This window comes from Rhinolophus hipposideros (assembly GCF_964194185.1).
Source record: "Rhinolophus hipposideros genome assembly, chromosome: 25".
NCBI lineage: Eukaryota > Metazoa > Chordata > Mammalia > Chiroptera > Rhinolophidae > Rhinolophus > Rhinolophus hipposideros.
Window position 1 is genome coordinate 23,584,443 of NC_138071.1, and position 26,253 is coordinate 23,610,695.

The 26,253-nt window shown below is 38.0% G+C and overlaps 1 protein-coding gene across 2 annotated transcripts in view; it reads right to left on the minus strand.

Annotated features, from left to right (window-relative positions):
• TPK1 (thiamin pyrophosphokinase 1) overlaps positions 1–26,253 on the minus strand; it is a 258,460-nt gene that overhangs the window by 77,246 nt on the left and 154,961 nt on the right. For both annotated transcript variants that reach the window (XM_081038287.1, XM_081038288.1), the window contains exon 8: positions 18,841–18,952. In XM_081038287.1, coding sequence (XP_080894413.1) covers positions 18,841–18,952 — 112 coding nt within the window. The remainder of the gene's footprint in view (positions 1–18,840; positions 18,953–26,253) is intronic.

Consider the following 26,253-nt stretch of genomic DNA (forward strand, 5'->3'; position numbering starts at 1 on the left):
CTACCTGTAAGTATAATCTTTCTATCAACAGCTGCAGGTAGTGTGAAAACACAGTAGAGTGGGTGTGTATTTGTGGGTGTGTATTTGTGATGATTTTCTAAAGTCTAAAGAACTTCATTTGTGGTACATCTAGTCCTTTAAATTGCATCCCTCTGTTTGAAACAAAAGACTCTTAGGTCATCTGGTTGGGTCAGGGCAACAGGACAGAATAAGTGACAGAAACAGAGGTTTGTCATATTTCACACGGAGAAGAGACACTTGTAATTTTGTGTGTTTTGGGCAAAGAACCAAGTGATCCCATAAGTCATATCCTTGAAGAAGAGAATCCCTCTTTCCTAAGCAGACATGAAAGTTGAACCTGGAATTTGAAAGTCAGTGGTATATATTGAAAAAGATATTTAATGTAGCCACCATTAAAAGAAAACTGTCATTCAATCGATCTATCCCTTTAGAATGAGTGAGAAATGCTTCTTTGGAGTGTTTATTCAGATAATTGATGTAAAGTTCTAGTTTCATATGTGATCTGATTTTTAAGGAGGGAAATAAATCTATTTCCTGTATGTTTCCTAAATCCGACCCATGCGATGATTCTAGAGTCATTGTTCCAAGCACAGGTGATCATTTCCCCCTACTGTTGCAGTCTTTCCCCACTTCCTCCAGAGTAAACCCCAGCTTCCACTTATAGCTGTCACACAAGGCCGTCCATGCTCTGACCCCACCTAAATGTCTGGCACCACCGCACTGCATGCTTCAGCTACATAAATTCCTCTTTGACCTGTCAAGACTCATTTGCCCTGGTGTTCACAAATGCTGTACCATCGTCCTGGAATGTGCTACTGTTTCTTTTTATAGTTGCTCCAAAAGACTTCTCTCAAAGATTATTGGTAATTGCAACTTATCACAGCTTCCCAAGAGAACAAATTAACATACAAATAATGAGCCTTTAGCATCAAAAGAAATATTCAACTTTACGGATATATGTGCTTATACATACATTACAAATTATTTAAACCCTGTGTGAAAAAGTATGTGTTTTTCTAAACTTAAAAAATAAATAACCAAACACTTATCTTTCACGATCTTATTCATAGCCCCACAGCAAAATAGAAAGTACTGTAATAAACTCACAGAAATGCACAGATAATAACAGACTTAGAATAGATCTAATATTTTTCCATGTTCAGAAAGTCAAGTTGATGTATTTCATATCCTTACTCTCCTGGTTTTATGATTCTTGGCAATTCTTTGGATTATTTTTGTGCTCAGGCAAGGCTGCCAAATCCTCTCCTAAGCTTCCTCCATTCCACACCTCATGTTTCCTCAGTTCCAGCTCCAGCTCGCTGCCAAATTCTCCTTTACTATGTTAGCATCACCACAAAATGCGGCCAGAAAACCAAGCTACTCTAACAATCAGTGCGTGTCGGGCAAATACTACTTTCCTACATACAATCTATCTCCTTTAAAAAATCAGACAGAACACAGCCTCAAATACAACAGACGTTTAGTTGACAGTTTGCTTCTGCTGTTGTTAGCTCTGCCTCCTCTTAATGCAATCTTTTCCCTTGTTTATTCAATTCTATGACCATAAAATTTGTTTTGAGGATGCGAAGACATAAAATACTGGGATTTTCATGTCTGCGGTTCCAATAATGAACATTAAAAGAGCTGGTGAGCTGGAGGCAACTGAGTAATAATTCTGATACATATGCTAAGAACACCCTATAATCTACAACCGAGTATACTGGTTCTTAGAACTTAAGGTGCTGAGCCACACAGTATCAGACAGGTCGATAAAATTTTTGCAAGTATTTTAGGGGAAAGGTGGGCAAGTCTCCAACTTTTAAAAAGTTTCTGCAAAATTGGGTCACCTCTCCAAAGCTCTTGACTTTAACAATTAAATCAGAATCCCTTTTCATTCCCTTTGGAATCCATCTATCCTTTGATAAACTTAATGTCCACTTCTCCAAGTCAGTGAAACCAATTTGTACTTTGACTGGAATTTGTTTTATAATCTAAATTATTTTAAAAACCATCTAAAAAGGCACAAGATTCTGGGGGCTTCTTTTAATGAAAGGTATAAGGCACAAAGTAAGGCATTATTAATACATCAGAACACATGTAACAAAGGAAATCATTGAGCACTATTTCAATATATTCGTCCTCTCAGGAGGTTCATGCATATTTAAATGAATTAATTTATTTTCTGCAATTTGCTCTTTAAGAGCTTAAGTGGCCATTTGCTGTTGCTTATTTCAGGATTCTGTGCCCTTGTTCTCTGAGTCACCAACTTCCAGCGTGAGTGCTCCAGGTGTATTTATGTGCCCCAAGTATTTTAAATTACCCATTAGGAAATCCAATTTCCGATTTATAAGACTCAGAAGTGATTTTCCACTGTTAATTTTTTCTTAATTAAGGCTCTAGGTCTGTATTCACAGCTGAAATTTTGGTATTGTATTTATTTTTGACTCTGACAGTCAACATTTTAGAATATCATCAGTATTAGAACCACAGATAGTCACTTGAGATGAGCCGCTCTTGGGACTGACACTTGGGGTCACCATATAAGTTATCACCAAAATAATGTCTGCTCCTTAGACTCTATGTCAAACTTTATATACACTATCTCATTTAATCCTTTCGACAGTGCGATGACGTGGTTATCATTTTCTCTACTGTTATTTCAGTTTTAGAGATGAGAAAATGTAGGCTTAGAGAAGTGAATCAGAAGGTCACATACCTGGCAAGTAGCAGAACTGATATGTAAATGCACTACCCTCTTCCTTTGTAGCTTTAAACTGACTCATTAACTTCTATGGCATGGGATTGTATTTCAGAGGGTACAGGAAGGACCTAGTTAGGGAATGGGACCAGAGACAGGTATACAAATATTATAATCCACGGCTTTGGATGCCTGGAAGAGACTCCCACAGATGCCCCGAAGAATCAGAGAAATGAAAAATCACATCTGGTTGGGGTATAACTCCTCAAAAGGCAATAGTTGTTCTGCAGGAGCCTAGAAAATAAGGTAGGATTCAGAAAGCGGAAGCTATGGACTTGCGGGCATTGATAAATGGCCCCGTCTAAGGCACTGGCCTTGAACTGTGGATGGCTGACAATAACAAACGGGCAAATATGAAGGAGTTCGCTTTCCTATGGATTGAGTGCCTATGGTCCAGTGGTGGACTCCACAGATATGGAAACTCCTGGACTTTGAACAACAGAATTGGAGCACAGTGACGGTCAAAGTTCCTTTAAGACTTCTTTGAGGGACTTCTCATAGCACATCACAGCTATTCGGGCTGTTAAAGAGAAACGAGGTCTCCCTTGGTAAGAACCACCATATCTGACTCATCTCAGGTACTGTGTGTGATCCTCTCCTGGGTGCTGCCTCCCTGCAGCCTTTCTTCGGTTGAGTGTGGTCCTACAGGCCACCACAGCCATCGGCACCTCCCCCTCCCGCTCTGCGAACACGTCCCCTGTTCCCAATTCTTCCCGGGAGGACTAACTGCTTAGTCTCTCACTGTTAATGACGCAGCTAGCACAGCAGGTTCAGGAGGCGCCAACTAAGTCTTCTTTCCTGCTTTGATTTTGGCACTTGCCATCTGACCCCACCCCACAGAGTTCATATTCAGCACATATCTGCTTAGTGTCTGCACTGTGCAGGAATCACACTAAGTGGTCAAGATACCACAGGAAGCGAGACAGCTGATGTCCTTTCTCTAATGAAGAGGACAGGCATCAACAACATGATATTAAACAATGATGATTGTAATGAAGAAAGTAAAACAGGGCAATGTGCGAGAGAGTTTTGTTGGGAGGGGAGGGCAGGTGCTAATTTATCTGCTTATTAGAAAAAGTTTCCATGAAGCAACATCCAAGCAGAGGCTTCACTAACAACGTGGGGATCCACTGGAGGTCTGAGGAAGGGTATTGCAGGCAGAGGGAAAAGTGAGTAGAAAGAGCCTAAGGCAGGAAGCAGAAGGGCAGTGTGACCCGTGTCAAGGGTGAGGGGAGAGTGAGACCAGGGGTGGAGAGCCGGGAGGAGGCCAGATCCTGGGGCAGGACACGCAAGAGCACGGCTTTTATTCTAAATAGGAGAGAAAGTCATTAAAGCATTCCAAACAGGGGAGTGATAGAGTTTCATTCTGGCTTTAAAAAGATTGCTCTGGTTGCTTTATGAAGAATGATTAAATGAGGTGATAGATTAAGAGACGACTGAAGCTTCCAGGAGCGATAAGAAGATCGCTGGGCTAGGATCAGGGCAGAAAGGAAGAATGAGTCTCAGGTTTCGGGATTGAGCTACTGTGTGTGTTGGTTTACTGACGTGAGGAACATGCAATGAACAGATAGGGCAAAACGGAAGTGTTTGGTCATGGTCATGTTCACTCAGACAAGGCTCTCAGACATTCATTCAACAAAGATTTACCCAAGAACAACTCTGTACCACCTACTTTTCTGGGCACTAGGGATAATTTCAAAACAAAACAGACGAAGTTTCTACAGGCTAGAGCAGTGCATGTTCCCAGGAATCCCAGTGCAAATGAAGACTAGAGAGGTCAAGGGTCGAGATACACAATTCAGAAGCATTGATGTTTAGATGTATTTCAAGTTCCAGACCTGTGATAAGATCATTTAGGGACAAAGCGGGGGACTCAGGACCAGACTGAGCAAGTAGGGGCCTCTTCTTAATGAGACACGAAGCAGGCAAAATCAATCTGCTGCCTTCTGGGTAACACACTTGTCTTAAATTTGTTTGTACTGACTTCCATGACCAAGTTACCTCCCTCCCACCCCCACTGAATTTTTAGATTATTTGGGTACGAGTACCATAAAAGTATTGATGTACTGCTCTCATTTTCTTCTTCTCCTTCTATCTTCATTATTAAAATTTTATTCATGGGTAAGGTTAAACAGAAAACACAATTAACTATAAAATTTCAGCCACAAAACTAATTAATTTCTGATCGCCATAACGATTAGTGGTAAATCAGGTCCAGCCAGCACACACAATGAGGCACCAATAGATAAGGGTGAAAATACCTGCAATTCCCATAACCCGGACTCTCACCTCACAGGTTAGTACAGGAAGGAAGTAACTGGATTGCCAGGGAGAGACACTGACAAGAGACCTTCAACCTGCGCTAATGAAATACAAAAATCAATCAAAAGCATTAGCACTGATACTAGTTACAGATTACTTGGGGCATCATTTACAACTGATGGAGACACGGTGGCACTTCAACACTGGTGCCCTCAGCCACGCTCGGCCACCATCAGGGGCTCCATTCCACTCTGTCCACTGCTCCCTTTGACAGTTTGCTGGAGAGACATCAGAACTAAAGAATCCTTTATGTTAAAAAAAATTAGTCCTCGTTGTAGTCTAAAGGTCATGCAAAAGTCATCATCATCATTATTATTATTATTATTATTATTATTATTATTATTATTATTTTTAGCATGCTCTCCCTGATCGGTACTATAAACTTTCTAAATCCTAACTTTACTGTCGTCTTTACCTACTGATGCTGTGGCCTTCTTACTGGTAGAGTCACGCTACATATAATTAGTGCCTTCATCCAGAAGTGTCTTCCCCTTAACACCTACCTTAACTTCTCACCTTTTGTTCTGTGTCTAGTTTCGAAGGTGGAGCTAGGTGTACTCTGCAGCCTGCCAGCATTAGCCTGGACTCTAACTTCCCCTTTCTTCTGTGACGTCACTTTCACACTCGCCCATCGTTTCCCCATTTTTTTCACCTCTCTCTGGATCTGGCAGAGCCTGGCTCCTTTTGACTTTCAAGATAAGTAGAATTTTTTACCTTGGACTTGAAGGCATCTTTGATAATGAAAGTTCCATACCTCTACATTTTCTTGTATCACTGATAATCTTAAGAAAAGCTTAATAAATCTGCCGCCATTGTGATCTCAACATGCATTTAACTCTTTTACATCACCTTGAAAAATAGAAATCTCGCTTCTGTCCCTACAATGCTACTACTTTTCTGCATTTTCAAGAGTGACCAAAATATTCCTTCAGTGAACCCAACACTTTTAACTCTTTTGCATACAATCCCTCTGTAAGTGGCATCTTTTTTGTTAGATAACCTGTACAGCCCTTTCCTCTACCCACCCTCCTCGCTGTGCCTTCTTTTGCCTTTTTTCTAGAATCCACGATTTCTTATCAAGCTGTAAATATGATCAATTCCCAAGGCTAAGTGACTACTTCCTTAGCTACTTCTAGTTGTAATGCTAGAGAAGTATATAAGGTCTGAGTATGAAAAAGAAGGCGCAACTCTGATATAGAACCCTATTATTAACCAAGTCGATTAAATATCTAACATTAAAAATCTCACTAAATAGGATGGGGAGAAAATCCTAAAGTACCCATAAGCTAAAAAGGTGGATAAAGGCAAAACACTGAGAGCAAACATAAACCCGCTTTTTACATTTATATAACACTGTTAGAGTGCCTTGTAGACACAGTAGAGTAAGCTGATGTAGGATTTTTCTGTTTTCTTTCTTTTGGCAAAGCAAATATTGTTAAGTTTCAAGAATAAAGGCACAATAAAGAATCCATTTCATTTGCCTTTATTCTTATAATGATACTTGCCCTCAAATTTGTTTTAGACCATTTTCAATACCTAAAAGGGAGAATCTAAAACTGAAATACTTTAGACCTTGATGCATGGCTGAGTGCAACAAAGAAATAGACCAGAGGAGAGCATCTAAAGCAGCAGCAAATTCAAACTCCAAATCCCCAAGATGGCAAGATTTCTACAAATCCATTCCTCTGTAACCCACTCCCTGGACAGGCCCTTCTCTACACACACACGTGTGAGCTGTCTCTTTCTCAAAATATTCGCATCATAGATGACACCACTTTAAACCACATCAACTTCTGGCACAGTGCACATCTCTGCTCACCCTTAAAATCCAACTTATCCTTCATGATTCTAGTTGTTTTAAAGATTTATGATCAAGAGCTCGTGGTTCAACAAGTTTTACTATAGTGGCATTAACTCTGTGTCCTAACACAGGATTTGTGGGGGTAAAATGCACTTGCTAATTTTAAAAAGGCTGCTGATGACATAAAACATACAAGGTACGTTGACTAGGCGACTGGGAGGAGACCCAGATGGCAAGCACCAAACACTTGATGCAAAAGCATTCTAGTAAAGGGAATAAGAAATCCGCACAGAGAATGACACCAACGTACTAACCCCTAAGCGTCACACAGCACGCTTTCGGAATTCAAAGAAAAGAGAAATCACAGTCAGTTAGCACAGCTTCACGAAGGACGCGCTTTGCAATGGCTCTTGCAGATGAGTAAGACTTGATTGGGGCAGGAGGGGGAGAGGGAGATGTTCAGGGGAGAACATATTCTGGGGTACTGGGAGATGGGGGTCAGATTTTAGGGAGAAAATGGCACGTGTGCTTTGCACAGGCATTCCGAAGAGAAAATGGTACAATTCTGCTATTGAGAACAAAGGAGAAAGACTAATGTTAGAGATGAGAAAGATTGAGATCATTTAGTTCAAAGTCACTCATTTTAAAGGAAAGAGAACTAGATACTGAAGGCGAGAGCAGTCCTCGGATGTCTACGCATCTAACGGCAGTAGCAGGAGTCAGGAGGAGGCCAGCATCTCTGTCCTTTTTCACTTTGTCCTACAGCACAGACACCGTTTTCCCCCTTTGGGAAAGTCTCCCTTCTCCAAGGGGTGAGTCTCATTTATTTAATCCGCATGCTAATTAGCATGTACCATGCAAAGCAGTAGGAAATAGAACTTCTTTCTCCTAAACTATAGAATATCAGGCCTTTGGTGGGATACAGGTTAATTCAAAAGACTGCAGGTTTCAATTTATATCTTTCTTAATTATGTATCTGATTGAAATAGCCACGGATATACTGCAAATAAATCGTTTTTAAATGATTAAAATAAAAATTGGTTATCAGTTGTAGCTGGTAGAAAATATCAGAAAGACTTCTTGCTTTGATCGTTGTTTTTTGAGGCCCATTCCTTAAGACACACACTTATATGCATATACACACAGAAGCAAAAACAGATGTAGGGATAGACAGCTGAGAGAGACCAGTGGTTAATTTGCAATTAAATGTGGTCCAGAAGACGGATGCGTGACAAAGGTCGATGTGATTCCTCCACAGTGAAACCTTGCAGTGAGTGGGGAGACAGCCAAAGTGTGATGCCGACACCGGGCTGCGAGGAAGCCACCACCACGAACGGGCAGTTATCACAGAGTATTTTATTGATGGCAGCCAGAGCCTCCGCGGTCTCAGTGTAACTGGGGAACTAATCATTTCCCCTTCCTGGCCTTGCTGTGAGCTCTGTGAGTGAGACCCTTAGCAGGAGATCACATGATGTCCTAGGACGTCCTCCTCCACAGAGTTCAAAGCCACTTCCTTACCGTGATTTACAGCCCATGAGATCTATGAGAGAAGGGTACACACAATGCAATGCCCACCCTGGACACGCTTCCAGACAGAAGTCCCTGATTCTGGTTCTACCACCGCTTCTCAGGGGACCTTTTTATGGCCTCCACACAGGCAATTCGGGAAGAGAGGCGCTAAGCTCCAGGCATTTATAATCTGGGCTCATCCATTTCTCTGGCTTTAGCAGCCACAGTTTCCAAACTGAAGGACCTGTGACATCATCTACCAACCGTCCGTGTACAGACGAAGAGTCTGCGTGACCTCCCAGCACCATGTCACTCATCTCTTTCAGAGGCAGAACTGGGACCTGATCGTCAGCTTTCCTCCACGTTATTAACAGAAATAAGTAGCTACATCCATTTTTAATGCTACCTTTCAAGGGAAGCTCAAGGTACAAATTACAGAGAGAAGTTCTATCTTGTACATAAGTTATATGTTGTACATAAATCTCCAGAGTTACTTTGTCAAGGGGTTTAAAGCATTGATTTCTTCCCCTTTTTGGATGCTTTATAATCTCAAAGCTACATGATCTCTCCCCTCTCTTGCTAGTTCAGTTCTACTCTCTTCTCTGGAAGAAGAAAGGCTCCTATGAAGTTCCCTGATGCACCCTTTTAGCTGGAGAACTTACTTTCTATTTAATCTGTACCTTGAGTTTCTCTTGAACTATAGCAAAAAACAAAAAAAAAAGGCCAATATTTCTTCACTACAAACTTTATTTGAGGTACAGTGATCTAGTTAAAAGTCCTTTTCATATAGATGCTTCTATTTTAGTCTACATATTGGGCATTTCGCCAGTTTGATCTCCCCTTCTTTTAATTTAAGCCTAGTGTTCTCCAAATATTTTCAGCTTTTTCACAATCTGGCCTCCAAGCAACGCAGAGGACAAAGTGGCAGCTCACAGCTGAGAAAGGTACATGTGATCTCAACCCCCTGCCACCCGGCCGGCTGTCCTGCTGTTATCACTGTTCCTTCTTTTTCATCCTTGAATCTTTAAATGCAAAAATTCTGCTTTTACCATTTATCCTCCTTTGTGAATGCCAAATAAATCTTTTTTCCCCTTAAATCCATACCACAAGTACCTTGAGAACGACAATGAATGACAACATTTGTTTTATAATCGCCCCAGAAATCAGGTATCACAGTGGGCATAAATTACACTTAAATTACACACTCTACAAACCTGCATGAGTTCTAGCTCATGATTTGTAGCTCACAGAGTGGAAAAGGCACGTCTTAGGTGGGGCTTGCAACATGATTTTAGTTGCTAAGGCTTTATTTAACTCTCTGTCTTCTTTGTCTCTAACTCTGTCCAATTTCAGGAAAATTTCTACTTAGAAGAAGGATTGTGAGCTAGGTTATTTCACCATGTCCGAAGCATTTAAAAGTAGCTATATAAATGATCAGTGATGAATCCATTTTAGATGTGTAGAGGACTAAGTTAGGAAATACGAATTTGGACAATTCATTTAATATCCTGTGTGTCAGTTTCCTCATCTACAGAATGGGGATAACAATCCTTTGCATTAATAAAAGGGTTGATGTTATGCCTGAATGAATGCAGAGAAAAGACAGGTAAGGGGCACATGAAAGTGCTATGCAAAATACAAAATAGGATTATTTGGACCTAGTAGAAAATTATACTCAGTAAACTGTTCCCATAATAACCATTGATTCACCTGCATCCCTTGGTTCTTTCTCTACAATTCATATAACGATTAAAAGTTACAGCTGTCTTGTCTCAGTACATTAGCTGGATGGCTGAATGCACAGAGCTCACATCTGAATCAGCACAAAAGTGAAACCTGGAGGAAGAGAAATAGAAAGGAATTCTCAAGCTCACACTGAAGTCATTCTCATCTGTCAACCTGCCCACATAAATACTAGGAAATCAACTCATTTAAACAACTTGGGAGGCAAACCTGAGTTATAACAGTGTTCTTGAGTGCAGGTCCATGAAATATTGGTCTGCTCACAAATTCCCATTTATCATATTCCCTCCAAAAGCATGTTAATTGTTTTCATATTTAAATGCTTAATATCAACCATGACAAATGTGTGTTGTCAGGTTGTTGGGAGTTTTCTAAAACTAAACAGGATATCCTGATTAGAGCGTATAGTAAATGATTACTGGTTCCTTGTGCTCTCAGCAGAATCACAAAAGGGTAAGAACTTAAGAAAAATCATTCATGTTTGGCTCAAAATCTACAGCCCAGGAAACAGAAATGGAGCTGAGTTATTGAAATATATATTTAATACAAGTTTGTAGTAGGCTGTATGTCATTAGTCTTAAATGTCTGAAAATGTAACTTTTGCTTGCAAATAGAGTATCTGAAAATCCTTCAGAATAACATAATCCAAAAAACAATCTTCTTCCTCTTTGTACTTTCTCTCCAGAAAAATACTCTCTACTGCTTATCCCCCTCTCCCTTCCCCCAACTTTGCCATCTTCACAAAAGCTGGGTCTTATGGCTGTTATTTTGTGCAATGATTCCTCAATGCTCATATTTAGAACTTACCAGAAGTGTCAGTTCATAACTCCAGACTGAAGAAATCTAAGCATCTATTAAGAAAATCCAAACTTGTAATATATGGAGGTACAAATACATACATGGGGCATAGGTATTTGTGTGTGAGGAAGGGGAAGAATGAAAGTGGCAGTGGCTGAAGTAGGAAACTAGCAGCTTGATGGTGTGCGCATGCTTAGTAAATTAATTAGTAAATACTTGATTGACCTCTAAGGACCTTTAGAACCCCGAGATTCTAATAATATGTGGCTATAAAAGCAATGTAAGAGTCAAATTTTCCGCCTTTGTTTTTTCATCATCTTAATCACACATCAGATTGCTGCCTGTAATATTGGCAGAAACTATCAGTGTCTCATATAAGTACAGCCTCAAAGGCTAAAAAAGGGAAGAAAAATAAAAAAGGATAGAAAAAAAGGAGTATGTCTAAAAAGAGACGGGTGACAACCCACAGTGGATTGGAGCTTTAACTCGGACCTGTTAAAGCTTTCTGATTTCCTTCTCAGACTATACACCTGGCTACACTTGACGACAATCCTTGGAGAACAGGAAGCAGATTGAATGGAAATTGTAATCCTCTTTTTCTTTTGTGGACACCAAATAAATCGTGTTTGCACAATTTGTGTTCTTTTTATTTTGTTTTCAGTCTTTATCACAAGTTAATCAGAGGCCAGATAAACGACTACACTGAAATTCAGTTTCTCAGTGACGACATAAAGTCTTCACACACCAATTTTCAGAGTAGCTGTAAAGATTCAATGATACAATTGTATTCAGTAAGTATTATTTCAGAAAATTGTATAACTCATTTATTACAGATCTGATATGGTAGCTTGAATGATGCAGCCACAAATGTCTACACTGCAGTCCCCGGAACTCGTGAATAAATTACTCACGGGACAGGAGGGATTCTACAAATGTGATTAAATTAAAACTCTTATGATGGATTATCCTGGATTATCAGATGGTCCCAGTATAGTCACAAATTCCTTAAAAGAAGGAAGCTACAGAGTAAGAATCAGAGAAAGAGATATGACAATGGAAGCAGAGAAAGATTTGATGATGTTAGGCTGCCAGCCTTGACGATGGAGGAAGGAATCACGAGCAAAGAAATGTGGGCGGCCTCTAGAAGCCGGAAGGAAACAGTGAAAAACAAAAAAATTGTTCACTGGAGTCTCCAGGAGGAACGCAGCTCTATGAACACCTTGATTTTAGTCTCATAAGCCCCATTTTGCATTCTGTCCTCCAAAACTACAACCTACGAGATATCGTATTTTAGGCTACTAGTTTGTGGTAATTTTACAGCAGCAATTTGAAACTTGTATCATGAAAATTTTAACAAATATGGTTATATTTTTTGCTCTACCTACCAAACATCACACATTTTAAGTTTATCTCTGTTTATATATATTTCAATCTATTATCAAACATCAACATTTTCTACCCTGCTTGTGGTGAAGGAGATTAGCAGTGAAAAGTCAGTGCTGAGACTAGGGACACTTGAGGCCAGACCAGCTCTGATACCAGGACACTCACGTGTCTTTCAGAGCTTAGCTATTTCATCTGAAAATCATACGTCTAGACCAGGGGTGTCTAAACTTTTCAACGGTTTTCACCGAGGGCCATATGCGATAAAATACACAAACAGCCGGGCCACTCACTCGAGGTGAAGTACGTATTGCCTCACCTGGTTTATTTAAGTAAACTAAATATATTTTTGGAATTTTCTGTGGGCCAATTAACAATGGATTGCTGGCTGCAGTTGGCCTGCGGGCCGCAGTTTGGACACCCCTGGGCTATACAAACGGTGGTATGCCCTCTGATATTACGATACAAAAATGATTCTAAAATCTAAGTCAAGGAGATAGCATTCATACTGTTTGGCTTGTACATCACAGAAATGGCCATTTTCTGGCACCTACTATAGAGAATACATAAAAAAATCAAGATGTGGTAAAAATAATTAAGGTATTTTTATGTATCCGAGGAATAAAGAATGCAATGTTTTATTTCCATAATTCCAAAGTATAAGAAATCTTACTCAATGTAGCATAGAATAATGAACTCACTATGTACTGATACACTTCAGAGTTTTACCAAGTACTTGGAAATATTCCCTATCCTACAAATAGAAATGTAAGGCTTCCTTGAGAAATCCTTGTGAAAATATTTATTTACAATTACCATTCTAAATTATTTAAATAAATGTACAATTGCACGTACAAATATTATGAAAAATAAATCTGTCATCCTGAACCACACATTTAAATTTATATAAATCTGTGAGAGAACCTTTTATTTCTAATGTTTGAAAGATTCTTAGTTGAAAGTGATTGGAGAAAAATCAATATTGGAATCTATAGTTAGCACTTTCCATTTATAAACAAAAATGTCCTATGAAAACATGAATGACTTTTCTAAATTAACAATAGAAAGCCATGAAAGATTGAAAGCCCGTGATGGCGAACTAAACACAGAAGGGGGAAAGGTTTCTCTTTATCCATGTGTGGTGGTGAGTGATTTTAGAAGAACACCTTTAGATGTTTGGATCTAATTTTCATGTAAATGGACTTGGTTCTCAGCAGGCTGTGCTTGCTTCAGTGTTCAGTGATCGACACTTCCTCCTTAAAAGGGCCAGCCAGGCCCTGTTCTGTGTCAGTTAGAGACAAGCTGGCCATGTAGGTCTCCCTCTCTCCTTCCTCCCGTCTCTTGCAGTGAGCACACAAATAAAAGAGGGGAAGACACAGGCACCTCCTGTCTCTGGATCAGGACATACTTCGTTTGTCTCCTGCAACAAGAGTGTCCTCTGACTGTGTCGTCCCCAAATCTGCCTCCTTCCTGCAAGATCTACCGTGTTTCCCTGAAAATAAGACTGTGTCTTATATTAATTTTTGCACCAAAAGACGTATTAGGGCTTATGTTCCCGTGTTAGGCTGGCACATAAAAATCCCCATATGGAATTCCTGCAGAAACTCTTGATGTCTGTATACACTTAAGACAAATTATTTTCCATTGAGATGAAAAATCTTTTCAAACTTTTTTACCATAATTTTTTTTTCTTTCAAAACTCACTTGGGTTAGGAGATTTGAAATTCTTTCAGTCAATGCTATGAAATTATTTCATTCTGTCATTTATTACTATACTTCTTTGAATAAATACAAAAGGTGGAACAATGAATACATAATTTCAAACTAAATTTGAGTGTTCTAAAAAGAGGCCTGGGCAAATGGAGGATACAGCCATTTAATATTTTTCTTAGGCAAAAGTGTAGAGAAGTTAAAGGCTCTCCTTCAGAATTTTTATTTTTCTTCCTAATTACTTTCTATTTCCTACCATTATCTCCTCTTTCCTATCTCCTTTGCTTTTCCCTCTCTACGGTTACCTTACTCTTGTTTTCTTCTCTTTATCTTGAATTCATTTAAGTGATTTTTTTAAAGCATCAACTTATTTTGTATGGAAAGTCTTCAATTTATTAATTGGAAACAAGAAAAAATAGCGTTGAAGACTTGAATTCAAATTTTGAGGGCGTCAATCCTTAATGATGTGAATTTGGGCAAATCAATAACTAGAGCTTTGAACCACCTTTGTCCTTACATGAAAAGTGAGGATATCTGAAAAATGTTCAGAATCAATGAATACAGCAATTATCAAAGCTAAAGAAAACCAACTAGAACAAAAAAGAAAGGTTACACAAACATGTTGAAGTAAAACTGTAGAATATCAAAGAAAAACATAAAGAATGGATAGAGTTAAAGAGATTATACACAAGAATTAGTCTAATTGACTGGTTTCTTTAACAGCAACAATAGAAACCCATAGCAGTTTGGCTGAAAGAAAGCTAAGACAAATAAATTTTTCTTATATTTGTTGCCAAAATGTTCATCGAGATGGTGGACAAAGCAAAAGTATTTTTTGAGACAAAAATGTGATAACAACAATGGCAATAGACGCCACAGTCCTCTTCATTCTAGTTTCATAAAACTAACTTATTATTCTCAAGGGTGACTTGTACATATCCATGAAGTGAATATATTTCATCCTTAAAGGAAATGCAGAAGTGTTTGCTAAAAGAATGACAAGTCACTGTTTAAACTATAAATGTATGCATATCACAGTACTGTAATTATTTTTGTATATTAGAAACTATTTTACTGTATTTTGCAAAAAATAGGCTTTCTTAAAAGCTACTGTTTCAGTGAGTCATAACTGAACACAATGCTTTTTGTTACATACTTAAAAAGAAAGAAAACTTGATTACTAATAACAATATGACCATCTATAGAAAAGCCAACTGACTCTATAGTCACATTTTTAGAAATGATAAGAGTGTATAGCAAAACATTAATACAACATATTAAATCAATCATGTCTGTATGCCACCAATGAAAATTAATTTTTAAAAACGTGTCACTTACAACACCAACACAAAATAGAAGTTTTTGTAAATAAATCTTATATAAGATATATAGCATTTTTATGGAGAAATTGTTTTTTAATTACTGAAAGTAAAGTTCAAAGTAAATGGAGAGGTAAACTATGTTGTGTAGATCAGAAGACTCAATTTCATACAGAAAATTTCTTCCCCAATTATCCTATCCTCCCCAAATTAAGCTATAAATTAAACATAATTTCAATAAAAATCACAAGGGAATAGTGTTTGTAAGAGAAGTTTGTCAGGCTGATGCTAAAATTTATGAAGAGAAAAAAGTCAAGAAGAGTCATGAAAATTGGAAAAACAAGGTTGGGGTACTCAATGGACCACATCTCAGTATTTATTATAAAGCCATGGTAATTAGGCAGTGTGGTTATCTGTACAAGAAGAATGTAAGTCAAGGAAACAGAACGGAACAGAGATTGAAGAAACATACCCATGAATATGAAAACTTACGGCACATTGAAAATCACTGGAGAAAGGATGACAAATGATGCTAGGGGAACTGGTTATCAGTAAGGGAAAAAAAAAAAGGATCTCTAACTCATATCATGCAAAAAATCAATTTCAAGTGAAATAAAATACCTAAAAATAAAACATAAAACTAAAAGATGAGAACGTCTTTAAGACCACAGGGGAATAGAACGAGGACTTCAGACATAAAAATTACAAACCTTAAAGAAAAAGATTCATAAATTTGACTACCTTTTATTCAGCAGAATCTCTGTGCATACAAAAATGCCATAAACAAATGGAAAAGGCAAAATATAGCCAGGAAGATGACAATTAGGATCTGAAGGCTTCTGAGAATTAATAAGGAATAAGCCAAATTAGCCCAATGGCTAATGGGCGAAAGAAAGTAGCAATCCCCAGACGACAAAAGAGGCTTTCCCTCGCCAGCAGAGCCCACAGGGAACTATTACTGACACTGATCAGACTGGCACAATGGTTACATCTGACCATACTGAGACCTGGGTGAGGACGTGCGGCATGAGAGCTCCTGCACACTCCTGCGACCAGGGCACACTGGGAGAACCACGATCAGAGCAAGGGGACAAATGCAGTGAAGGTGAGGATGCATTTATCTGGGACACAGCTCTTTTATTCCCAAGAGAATGCAGCCTAGAGAAACTCTTGTACCAGACACATCATAGAATGTTCACAGCACACTGTTACAAAATAATATATTGTAATACAGGCAGCTTCAACAATATTTATACATACTCCCTTCTGGGTGATGGGTACATAGGCGTCTTTCACACTTCCTTAAAAGACAGAATGTGATGGGAGACGCTACACATTGAAACAAGGCAATCAGACTCCTTTCAGAACTTGTGGCTCCCTATTTAAGAGCAGGTGTAGACTGGGAAGTCTACATGACCCCCTGAAGAAGACTCTTCCCTGTAACGACTGGCTTCTCTTCTTCCCCAAAAGGGAGCAGTCCCTGGCTGCGTGACTGCACCTGCGTCCCCACACTGTGGGGCCAGCCCCACCCACTCACTCTGTAGGGGTGACCGACAAGAGGACACTGACCTCCGGGCCCTTTCACAGACCATGACCCTAAGCAAGGGCCCTCTCTGTGAAAGGAATCTGTCCACTTCTCTTCATGTCAACACGGTGTGGCATGTCACAGTGATTTTTATTACTTTTTAATGAGGTCATATCACCTACTAGAAGACGCCACCAATTAGCCTGTGTACCACAGAGAATAAGCGAAACACTCAGTGTCTCAACTCCATTGTTCTGACCACTCCATGAAGTTGCTATTTACTTATTTCCGCATAGTTGCATAGAAAAAAAGAAGTATTTCAAAAGTCAAAGCACTTTGTAATTATATAATGACTAGTGGACAGCACCACAGCAAGATTAACAAATTATCGCAGGTAGGACGGTTAAAAGGCCCCCTTCCCAGAGTAAAGTTTATTATGCAGAAGTAGGACGTACGCATTACCGTGAGGCACAGGGATCAGAGCATGTTCTAAAGAGCCCCGGAGAATGTCTGATCCTCTGACTCGCTCCTATGACTGTGGATAAAGGAAGCTGCGGCCACTGCACCTCCTGCCAGCCTCTCTTCACTTTGCTCAGTGCCCCTCTGGTCTTGGTGCCAGCCGTGAAAGTGAGGTCACTACTAGACCCAGAAGGAAGTTCAGCACTGTAGAGATTGGGTCCTTGGAAAGAATGGGAGCTCTAAAAAGCACAATTGTTTTAGGCTGGAATGTTTTCACGAAAGCTTCTAATGTCCGTTTCAGCTAGCCAGCTTTCCAAGCCCGTCACATATTCTATGCACTGGAGGAGATCTGTCCTCACCATCCTTCCAAACTCTATGAATTCTCCAGACAGGTGCTTCAAAACACCTCCAGTTTTTCCTAATTATTTCAGCAGTGGCTCATAGAAAGTTCTTTTAAAATATCTTTTCATCTTCAAATTATTTATTTCTTAAAATACCTATTTCCTTATGGGAACCTACAAGTTTTACAGGGCATAAAAGAATGGCGTAGCTCTATATTTTACTTTTTACAACCTTAGAGGTACTGGTCCTTCAGGAGACAATTCCTTCGATATTCAAAGCCCTTTGATTAAATTACTGTTATTATTAAAGAGACTAAAGTTGATTTACAACACCTGATGGTTTCTTCTGGAACCGGCATTTATGATCCACCTCATTTGTTTGTCCTTTACAAACCAGGCAATTTTAGCATAACTAGGATCTAATACAGTTACTAAGTCCTGGAAAACATTTTAAAATTTAATAACAGCAGCTACATTAGAATAACTAGCTCTCTCTTAAAGTAGGTCTTAAGCACACAAAATCATGAGGAAGGCTGAACAAAGAATTCTTAGATATGGCACCAAAAGTACGATCCATAAAATAAAAAAATTGGAATGCATCAAAATTAAATTAATGAATTTAGTTAATGAAATTTCAGAAAATGAAGAGATAAGCCAAAGACGCTGAGAAAATATTTGCAAGTCATATATCTGGTAAAGGACTTTTATCTGGAATGCATATAGGAATCTTACAATTCAACCTAGAAAGAGAAATAACACAACTAAAATATGGACAAATGATCTGAATAGACATTACTCCAAAGAAAATATACACATGTCCCACAAGCATGTGAAAATATGTTCGATGTCATCAGTCATCAGGAAAAAAGCAAAAAAAATTCACAATGAGATAACACTTCATACCCACTAGGATGTGTATTAAAAAAGTGAATAATATTAAGTGCTGATGAGGAAATGGAGTAACTGGAACCCTCACACATTGTTGGTGGAATGTAAAATGGTGCAGGTGCTTTGGAAAATAGTCTGGCAGTTCCTTGAAAGGTTAAACATAGACTTACCATATGACCCAACATTTCCACTCCTTCATAGATATCAAAGCTAAATTTAAAAAAGAAAGAAAACCTCCCTTTTCAAGGCAGGGTTTTACTCACTGAGGTTCCATTTTAGGCCCGTTGTCGTAACCTGATTGCAAGGCTGTCCAACAGGAATAAGGCCACACCAATCTCCTTCCATTCCCGTGTCTACACGCAACTTGTGCTTTCCCTGAAGTAGAAGAGGAACGACCATTAGGATGGGGAAGAGAAAGAAGGGACGATAATGGGCATTGAAGACCTAGTCGGATACACTGGGTACCATCCTAGGAACTTCACGTAGTTTATCACACTGACAACAAATTTATGTAGTACATATGTGCTGAATAATCCGAGGAACTTTCACCTGATTTAATCCTAGCGGCAATTTTACAAGGTAGCTTATTGTTAAATTTAACTTTTACATATGAGGAAATCAAAGCTTGCAGAGATGAAGTATGTCCAGGACCACACAGATTATAAGGTGCAGGATCAGGATTCCTACCTACCTATACCTGCCAATTCCAAAAAACTGGACTGATTCCACATGCAAAAGATGCAGAATTCTAGGGTCCGAATCAAACACTGGCTAAGTGTAAATAAAACACTGGTTCCTAAGTAAAATCTCTGCTTTGAGAATTGGGCTTCTAAATTTCAATGTCAACCTGCTTCCCCTGTCCATGGCAGCTCTAGATGCTCAATGAAGTACCTCTACCAGGAAACTGACTATTGGCCCTAAGTAACTAGCATGTTTCTCCCATTCGGATTATGAGAATTTGGTAATTTACTATGTTTTCAATTTATCCATTTATCAGAACATTAAAGGTCAATGTAATGCTCAATCAAGGACGTGATGCTTGCTTTTGGAAGGCTTGGAAACTCTTCTATAAAGTAATGAGTTTCCATTTCTGTTCTAGTCATTTTCCTTAGGGTATATGGTCTTTACAAAAAGATACTTCAAGTCCTTGTGGGAAAATGCCAAGGCATGCATGTGTTCAATATAGAATAAAAAAGTAATTTTCATAATTCACAGTTCCTAGAAGGAATAAATTCTGAAGGATATTTCTCAATTTTCATAAAGCAATGTTTGAAAGTATATTTAATATACGACATATTACCAGACTAAGGTATCTACGTCTCCTTTTACATTTTACTTTTATTCCAACTATGCCTTTTGTACTCTATAAAAAGTTCTATAAAGTTCTCTATAAAGTTCTATATTCTAAGAACTTTATTCTGTTGTATACAAGGCCTCAACATACAAGTAGGTTCTTTGTCTTTAGTCAAAGAATTGCTTTTCTTAGGAAAACAATTCTCTAGATTACATATCAGTCCTTGAAATGTAATACAGGTTCATTTAGATCTTTACTACCTATATAATTCATACACATAGATTCATAAGGTATGTTTCACATTTCTATTTGAACATTCAATAAGAAGGCATCAATTCAAAGTCCTGAAATATAGTCAAATGAAAAGAAAAAATTTTTAAAGGAAATATAAAATACATTTTGAACTTGGCGCTCATCATTGGGAGAAAAGATAGGTAACACATGTAGATATACACAAAGAAACGTGGGTGGATTGGAAACACAATGCATTGTGAAAACATAATGCGTAGTAGGAAACAGAATCAGGGTAAATTATATTACCCATCTATATAAATTAAAATAAATTCAAACATGATAAGATACTTTTTCTAATAACAAAATTTTTAAAATACGCATTTATACACACTAACATGTTTGCCCATGGGAAGAGTAAGGAGAATGGGAACGTGGGCTAGGGCTAAAAGGGAAGCAATCGATGAAACAATGGAGATTGTTGCCTTGGATGAGAGATGATAATGTGCCTTGAACCAATGAGTATAACTGACTCAATACTGAGACCTTATAATAATAACAAATACATTTTTTAGATATAAAGGGATACAAGACTTTGAAATTTTTAGATTCTTCTGAAGAAAAACTAGATAAAATATTCTAGTAATGCTCAAAAGCAATTATGGAATACAGCCATAGAAAAAAACTCAGGAATGAAATAAAAACTAATCTCGTTCTTGACTAATAATCTTTGGTGATTTTCTTTTAATATCAGTTTGGAGCAAAAGCATATATTGAATGTCAACTGTAACTGAAATTTTTTTAAAAATTAAAAAAACCAAAAATTTCAAAATCTGTTCGATCTTAAAATAATGAGGAAGGCAATGAATATATAGCAAGGCTAGAAAGGAAAGCTTACCACTATGTCATTTAATCAGTGTGTTTTATAACAGCCATCTTGTCCCTGGGATAATAAAACTTAACACGTACACGTACTGTTTCCTTTGCATTATATGATGTAAGTTGAAGAATCTTCTCTTACGGAGTTAATATCCACGAATTGAGAAGTAGTTTCCATAACCTACCATCACATTTCATAACCTACCATCATAGGTTTCAGACCTACGTTGGAAAATGGAATGTTTCTAGGAATTTATCTATTTCTTCCATATTGTCCAATTTGTTGGCATATAATTGTTCATAGCTTTTTCTTACAGAAATACAATAATCCTTTGTATTTATGTGGTGTCAGTTATCACTTTTCCGCTTTCATTTCTTATTTATTTGGGTCCTCTTTTTTCTTGATGTGTCTAGTTAAAGGTTTATCAATTTTGTTTATCTTTTCAAAGGACCAGTTCTTGGTTTCATTGATCTTTTGTATTGTTTTTTTAAACTCTCTTTCGTTTATTTCTACTGTGATCTTTATTTCCTTCTTTCTATTCACTTTGTGCTTTATTTGTTGTTCTTTTTCTAGCTCCTTTATGTTCCTTAAGATTAGATTGTTTACTTGAGATTTTTCTTGTTTCTTGAGGTAGGCCTGTATTGCTATGACTTCCTCATTGGACTGCTTTGGCTATGTCCCACAGATTTTGAGTCATTGTGTTTTCATTTTCATTTGTCTCAAGGTATCTTGTGATTCCTTCCTTGATCTCTCTGTCAACCCATTCATTGTTTAATAGCATGTCATTTAGCCTCCATGTGTTTGTGTGATTTCAGTTTTTTTCTTCTAATTGATTTCTAGTTTCATAGCATTGTGGTTGGAGAAGATGCTTGGTATGATTTCAATCTTCTTAAATTTCTTGAGACTTTTTTTGTGGCTTAACATGTGGTCTATCGTGGAAAATGTCCCATGTGCACTTGAAAAGAATGTATATTCTGCTGCTTTGGGGTGAAAGGCTCTCAAAATATTGATTAAATCCACTTGGTCTACTGGGTCATTTAAGGCTGCTGCTTCAGACCTTGAAAATTTTAATCTGAGAATAAACTCATTTGTGGACTTGAGAAGTTACAGATAGTTCTTAGCCTATAATCACTTAACATTTTTTTCTTTTGTTCCATAAAAATGTTTTGCCATATGTGAATGGTCTTTGTGGTTATAAATATGAAAATGTAACTTTGTATGGTTAAAAGGGAAGGGTATCATGCTTTTCTCTTATACCCTCAAATCTATGTGACATCTTTCAAAAATGAACAAAAGGAGTTTTTGCTAATGCCTCGGATTTACTGATTCATAATATATGCTAGCCTATATGTGATTTGGCACAGGCAGGCGTACAGCCCGACATTAAAGAACTCCCCTAAAGATTTATGCCGTCACTGGAGTCTAGATGCACCTGAACTAATCATTATTCATTCCATCTCCTCTCATGAATCATTGCACAGGTTCCTGTTCTGAGCTAAGATAAGTCTTTGAAGTCAAATGCAGTGCTATAGTAAAGACGTAACAAAAATCAATCACAGATGGTATGCTTTTCCAATCATGGTTATTTTTAACATATTAACTCCCTCAGTAAGGTATGAAATTGTAATTTAGTGAAAGGGAGCCAAGACGCTGCTTGGCACCTGAGTTGGAAATCACACGATGAGTGTGTTAAGGACAGAGAGCGTCATGGAGTCACTTTCCCCAGATGCTAATGCCATGCTAGGGCAAGTACACACAAATGGATACCTAATGAAAGAATCAGAAATCACTGTTTCTGTCTTTGCAAATGACTAGGACATGACCAAGAGAAGAAAGAAAGCTCGCCCTAGATTTGGCTATTGCAAAAATACCAAACACTGAGGTGTCTGAATCCTGTTTAGATTTCTAAATCCTTAAATCCAATAACCACACTTTATGCTACAGTAGCTTAGTGTGGACCTCACAAAACACACAGCAATTTAACAAGATCATTCACAAAGCCACTGAACACAGGAAGAACAGAAACGTTCTTTCTACTTCGTGTGTAACAGATTTCAGAAGCAGGTGGCAATGCCAGTTTATAAAATAGAAAACATTCATCAAATTGCGGTTAAAGCTGAACTTACGCCCCATGGCTAATTGCAGGGAAAATTTCTGGCACATAGTTACGCCCTGGATAAGGAAACACTGCTGTACATTGATTAAATACAAGGCTAACCTCTGGTAGCTCATCTTTTGTTAGTCTGTCCTGGTACTTAAAAATTTATGAACAAACACTGCAGGACCTTAAATAGCCTGCAGGAAAGAACAGTGAAAGAAGTACATGGAAGGATCTACAGTACATTTATCAGAAGAGGTTACCTCGCCCACACAAAGACAGACGTTTGTGCTGGCACACCTTCAGACAGGGACTATATGACGATTGCAAGTGGTCACTACAGAAACGGCCTCCCCAGGAACCTACAGGTGCAAAATCGCAGAGCTGAAAGACTTGGGAGGTTTCTTTTATTCTACTCCACAGATGTAGACTTCAAAGTACAAGTGTATTGGTTTTACTGAGAATAGCCTATATTGACTCAATGTTACATGTAAACATACTTATATATTCATTTCATTTGGAATGTTGCCTTTTGAAAATGCATGAATACTTCATCTGTTGATAGCTTTTAGAGTATCAAATCATGTCAGAACCATATTTTCCAAAGTGCATTCCGCAGAATACTACTTCCCAGGTCAGATAAAAGTGGAAAAATTGCTTCTTAGAAAACTCTGTTTAGCTGAGTGAGTGTTTCCCACACTTACTTGACTACAGATGGTCCGCCTACCCCTGAAATAACACCTTGTCATTACCCATGAAATCTGCATTTCATGAAATCTGCCTAGAAAAATATTGCCTTGGAATAGTAATTTCGCACACAGCGTCTAAAACAATATTTTGGCTTCAAATTTCTATATCCAGAATATGTCAATGATATGCTTTGAAATTAATAACCTCCCTCTGACATATGTTTTGGAAATTATTTAATAACCTCAGGCTGAAAATGTGTGTTTTGACTGAAAGGTTAATGACAATACTGGATGGTTATCCCAAAGAAAATCGCCAAATGCTACTTAAACTAGTTTGTTAATTCAAAAACCAAAACTATTTATGAAATATCTACTATTGTTAGAAATAGTAAAATACTATAATGATAGGCTAATTTTCTCATTAACCCCCTAACACTAGACTGTTTCAAAATAAAACTGATAAAATCAGTGTTTCTCCTTTCTTTCCTGTCAACTCTATATTCATACTTTTTTTTTTTGTTTTTTTTGTTTACAATGCATCCTACCCAATCTTTGTCTCTCTTTTTATTCCAGTCAGAGAAAACAATCTGGTGTGTGCGCCACACTACATAGTCAGAAACCTGCTCTAGGCTGTATCTTTTGGAGGAGCCGTTTTAAAGGATGACTTCTGAAGACAATACTTAATCCCAGAAGCAAGAATTTCTAACAGTAGAAACGGGACAGGATATACTGAATGACAATGTTTTGAGTCAAAGAGTGATGACGGAGTTCTCAAATACCTCCAGGAAAATGTCACTCTACCTGACACACACGCGGTTAGACTACCCATGTCCTCCCATCTATGCCTGGGCTGCTCCTCTATCCCTAACCTGCAGAAAATCGCAGCTCTTCTGTAAAACCTCCCTACATACTCCACTTACCACAGAGCACTGGCTTCTAACACCTACAACGGTTATCGTATATACTACAAAACGTAGCATATCTTACTGTACTGAGTCTCTCAAATGGGTTCATGTCGCATCCTTAAAAAGAATGGAATTTCTTTGAATATAAAGAGGGTGTCTTTTATATCTGATGGATTTGTAGCTCATGGTAGGAACATACTAAGCGTCTGATAAATATCTGACTGATTAATGGCTTAGAGCAAAAGGAAAAAGTATAGATAAAAAGGTGTCAATGTGCTTAGAAAAATATCGAAATTTGAGTAGATGAAGGAGGGTTCAGTTGAACTAAAAGGGACAGATTCTTAGAAGTCTATGTGTAGATAATGTTTGCTTAATTGCACATTAGGACAAAACCCACACACAACCAATACTTACGACTACCCTGTCAATAGTATTCAAAGTACACTTCGAGGTGCACGGTATACCGAGTATACGTTTTATATTTGTATGTAAAACGGGCATTATCGTATCACCTCATTGGGTTATTTTGAGGACTACATACCACTTATAAGATGCCAAGCACAGGGCTTTAAACATTCATATTATAAACGCTGACTTACTTATCCCTCTCCCTCTGTCAGGTCCCAAGTTTAATTTGAACACAAGTTTTCTTTATATTCGCTTCTGTTTTTAGTTCATAAAAGCCTGGTCACTCTGTCCCAGTAAATTTTTAAAGAAAAATAAATGTGATTACTCCTAATACTAATATGATATATTAGCAGAAAGGGAGAAAAATAATTTTTTTATTTGAATTTATGTTAAATCCTTATAAGACTTTAAACTATCTTAAAGAGAAGAACCAGGTCTCCATTTGCTATACAGAAGCTCTGGTTTTCAGTAAACTCTTCTTTTAAAGGGTCCCCTATTCTGAAAAACTCCTTCTTTAATAGGAGCACACCTCTCCAACTGTGATCCATTTTAGAAAAGTTCTAAGAACTCTTTCTGAGATCTCATATCTAGTCAGCATATCCAAAATGCAATTCTTAAAGTTACTTTTTGGAATTCTTAATATAACCTGAGCCTGGTACTATGGTAACATAAGGTTCTCTCTCTCTCTCTCTCTCTCTCTCTCTCTCTCTCTCTCTCTCTCTCTCTCTCTCTTTTGGTTCTCTGTTTTCAATGCAAGCAATTAATTGAAATAAAATTCAATTCAGACACTGGACTTGTTTCTCAGATTTTTTCATAATTGGTAAGGAGTTAATGGGAATTTCAGCACTGCAATGTATATTTCAACTTTCCTCCTTTGTGGTTAACTACACCAATTTCCTTTCTCTAAAAGACCTGTATGTAGAATCTCCTATAATAGACAACCAGCTCCGCACAATTACCCCCTGCAAACCTTCTCCTGTCCTGACCCCTCCCTTCTGTCGGGTCGTCAATCCCCCATGCACTTCTCTTTTTTGTTATCCCAGAAGCGTAAGTCATTAAGATCGGTAGGGGAGTGTGGAGGGTAAGGGTGAGGTCATTTGAGAGTAAAGAAAACTACTGGAACAATCCTATTCGTTATCATATCTAAAAAAACTCCAGGAGGTCGCTTCTG